Here is a 2,453-nt window from a genome sequence, read left to right as displayed (position 1 = left end):
TGCTGTGGGCTGGCCTCCAGGAAGCCAGCCTTGCCAAGGTTACCCTTTCGGTGTTGACGCAGCGAACCTTCACTGCTTGGGCCTCAGCCTCCTGAAATCCTTGAATGATGACATCAACAGTCCTTGCTTCTAGAAACTAACCCTCTCCCAACTCTGCGAACACAATGCATTCTCCTTGTCTGGGAGTTTCACCCATCTTTTTAGATGGCTTTTTGTAACAAGCCATACAAATATGTTCTGAAGATGGGGCCTCCAGAGACCCCCAGGCCTGCCGCTGCCCTCTAGGAGTTGAGAGTCTTGTCAGTACCAGACGTGCTCAGCGCCCCTGGGGGCAACAAGGTGGTTCCTCCGGGAGAAGCGCTGCCTCCTTCCCTCAAGCTGCTTCCCCGTCTCTCCACATCTCTTGCAAAAATGAGAAAGAGAACAAAACTTTGGCAAGGTCTCTTTTCATCCTGTGAGCGAGAACCCAGGCTGCCTCCCTTCCGTTTAGAAGACAGTTGGTTACTGGGACAAGGTGTGGTTTGTTTGCCTGTGTTCGTTTTGCCAGTTTGGTCATGGAGTCCCTTTGTAATGGGCTTCTGGGACAGGTGACTTGTTTCCCGGGTCCTCATCCTTCTAAATACACAGAAACGACTTTGAACAAGATCTTTTTTGAGGAAGGGAGAGAGAGCGCACGTAGTGGGCAAGGGACAAAGGGAGAAGGAGAGAGAGAGAACCCCACGCAGGCTCCCACAACCCTGAGATCATGACCCAAGCCAAAATCAAGGGTTGGACCCTCAACTGACTGAGCCACCCAGGCGCCCGTGAACAAGATAGGTTTTAAATGGCTTAAAACCAACGATTCTCTCATGCCTTGTGCCCTGAGAGATAGACTTTGCTAGAATCTGCCCTACGGTGGCAGGGTGGGTGGGGGAGGAAGCAGTGAAGGAGACCAGCGGGATTCTCCACCTGATGCCGCGGAGAGCAAGGTTGGACACCGAATCTCACGATTCTCCGGCTGTTGGACATTGGAAGGGCCTCTTTCCCTCTCTGAGCCTCGGCTTTCTCCCCTGTTCTGGGACGCGCCATCCTTACTCCTGCACCTCTAGGGAGGATGCTGCGAGATCACCTCTCCGTGCCATAGGCATGATCGTCGGCCAGAGTAGGCACTCACTGAGAGTTGGGGAAACCGAACTGAATTGCATTCAACCGTGGTGCACAGGCTCGTTCCGGGCCAAGAGAGAAAGTGTGTGTGTGCAAGAGAGACTTGCAAAAAACAAGGCCTATCTCTGTGTACGTCTCTCCTCTGGGAAGGAAGGGGCCCACACAGTGACAATAGACCAGGGGCGCTGACTCAGACAGCCAGTTCCTGCCCACTTCCCCTCGCTGCAGGCCAGCGGCTGGGCCGAACGGGAGGTCAGCCCTCTGTGGGGCTCTGACTCGGGCCTCTGGCTGAGAACCTTCCCTAGAGAAAGACAAGACCAGTTGGCAGGCGCTCCTCCCTGGTCTGCCGTGACGGGACCCCCTGGACCAGTGTGGCCGTGGGCAGGCGGTGGGGGCAGAAGGAAGCAGGAGAGAGAGGAACCTCACTTGTCGAATCCAGCCTTGCTCTCCCTGGGCTGCGGAGCCCAGGGACCAACTCCACAGGCAGCAGAGCATGTGACCGATGGGGCCAAACTGACCCAGCCGGGGTGCAGGGGAACGGGGTTCGGGAAGAGTCCCTGGGTCCCACACTGAGGAGCCTGGGGACGGGGCTTGGAAGAGTGTGGAACCCCTTGGCCCCCCTGCCCGCAGTGTGGGCCCACAACACACTTCTCCCTCGCATGACGATTTGCTGGATGTGGCGTCTTGGTCATCCACACCACTAGGATGGACAGAGCCGAGTCTGTCACCCTCTTCTGGAGCCGGGGAGGTGAGTCGCTGGGGGAGGAGGGTCGCATGCTCGGTGGAGGGGCGAAGGGAAGGAATTGGGGCCCGTGGAGGAGGAGGGGCTTCCTGCACTCGGAGCTATCCTGAGGCAGCCTGGGCCGTCTTGGGGTAAAGTGGGTTCCCCTAGGACTAGAGGCATGCCAGGAGGGGCGGCGCGACCACTGGGCCGAGGCGCTGTAAAAGGAATTCAAATGTGGGTGGCTCTGGAGGAGGAGAGGGTGGATGTGATCACATCCCAACCCTGATGATCTGGAATTCTAAAGGGATATAAGAGTGACCGAGGAGACATTAGTGCGTGCGTAAGAGATCCCGTATCGCTCATTTTCTACAAATCGACTGCGTACTTTCTGCTCATTCGGATGGGGGGAGATGCCCTCTCGGTCAGTCTTGGGGCTCTACCCACCTCCTGGACTCCTGCTGAAATGCGGATTTTGTGTGTGTGTGTGTGTGTGCAATACCAAAGCATGGGGGCAGGGAGGGGCCAGAAAGAGATGCCTATCACCGGTCATCGTTCACACAGGTTACTAGCCAGGGACCCAGTGCCT

The 2,453-nt window shown here is 57.0% G+C and overlaps 1 protein-coding gene across 3 annotated transcripts in view; it reads left to right on the top strand.

Annotated features, from left to right (window-relative positions):
- The first annotated feature begins 893 nt into the window (after positions 1-893).
- Positions 894-2,453, top strand: part of LOC102741650 (NHS-like protein 2) — a 71,522-nt gene continuing 69,962 nt past the window's right edge. Inside the window, exon 1 of one of the 3 annotated variants that reach the window (XM_081808670.1) lies at positions 894-1,891. In XM_081808670.1, the coding sequence (XP_081664796.1) occupies positions 1,849-1,891 (43 nt within the window). In that variant the 5' untranslated portion in view covers positions 894-1,848. The remainder of the gene's footprint in view (positions 1,892-2,453) is intronic. The other 2 variants (XM_081808669.1, XM_081808668.1) reach the window with 2 other exon arrangements.

The sequence above is a fragment of the Leptonychotes weddellii genome, chromosome X (assembly GCF_054177405.1).
Source record: "Leptonychotes weddellii isolate Sample4059 chromosome X, ASM5417740v2, whole genome shotgun sequence".
Lineage (NCBI taxonomy): Eukaryota > Metazoa > Chordata > Mammalia > Carnivora > Phocidae > Leptonychotes > Leptonychotes weddellii.
This window is presented reverse-complemented; position numbering and strand designations above follow the sequence as displayed.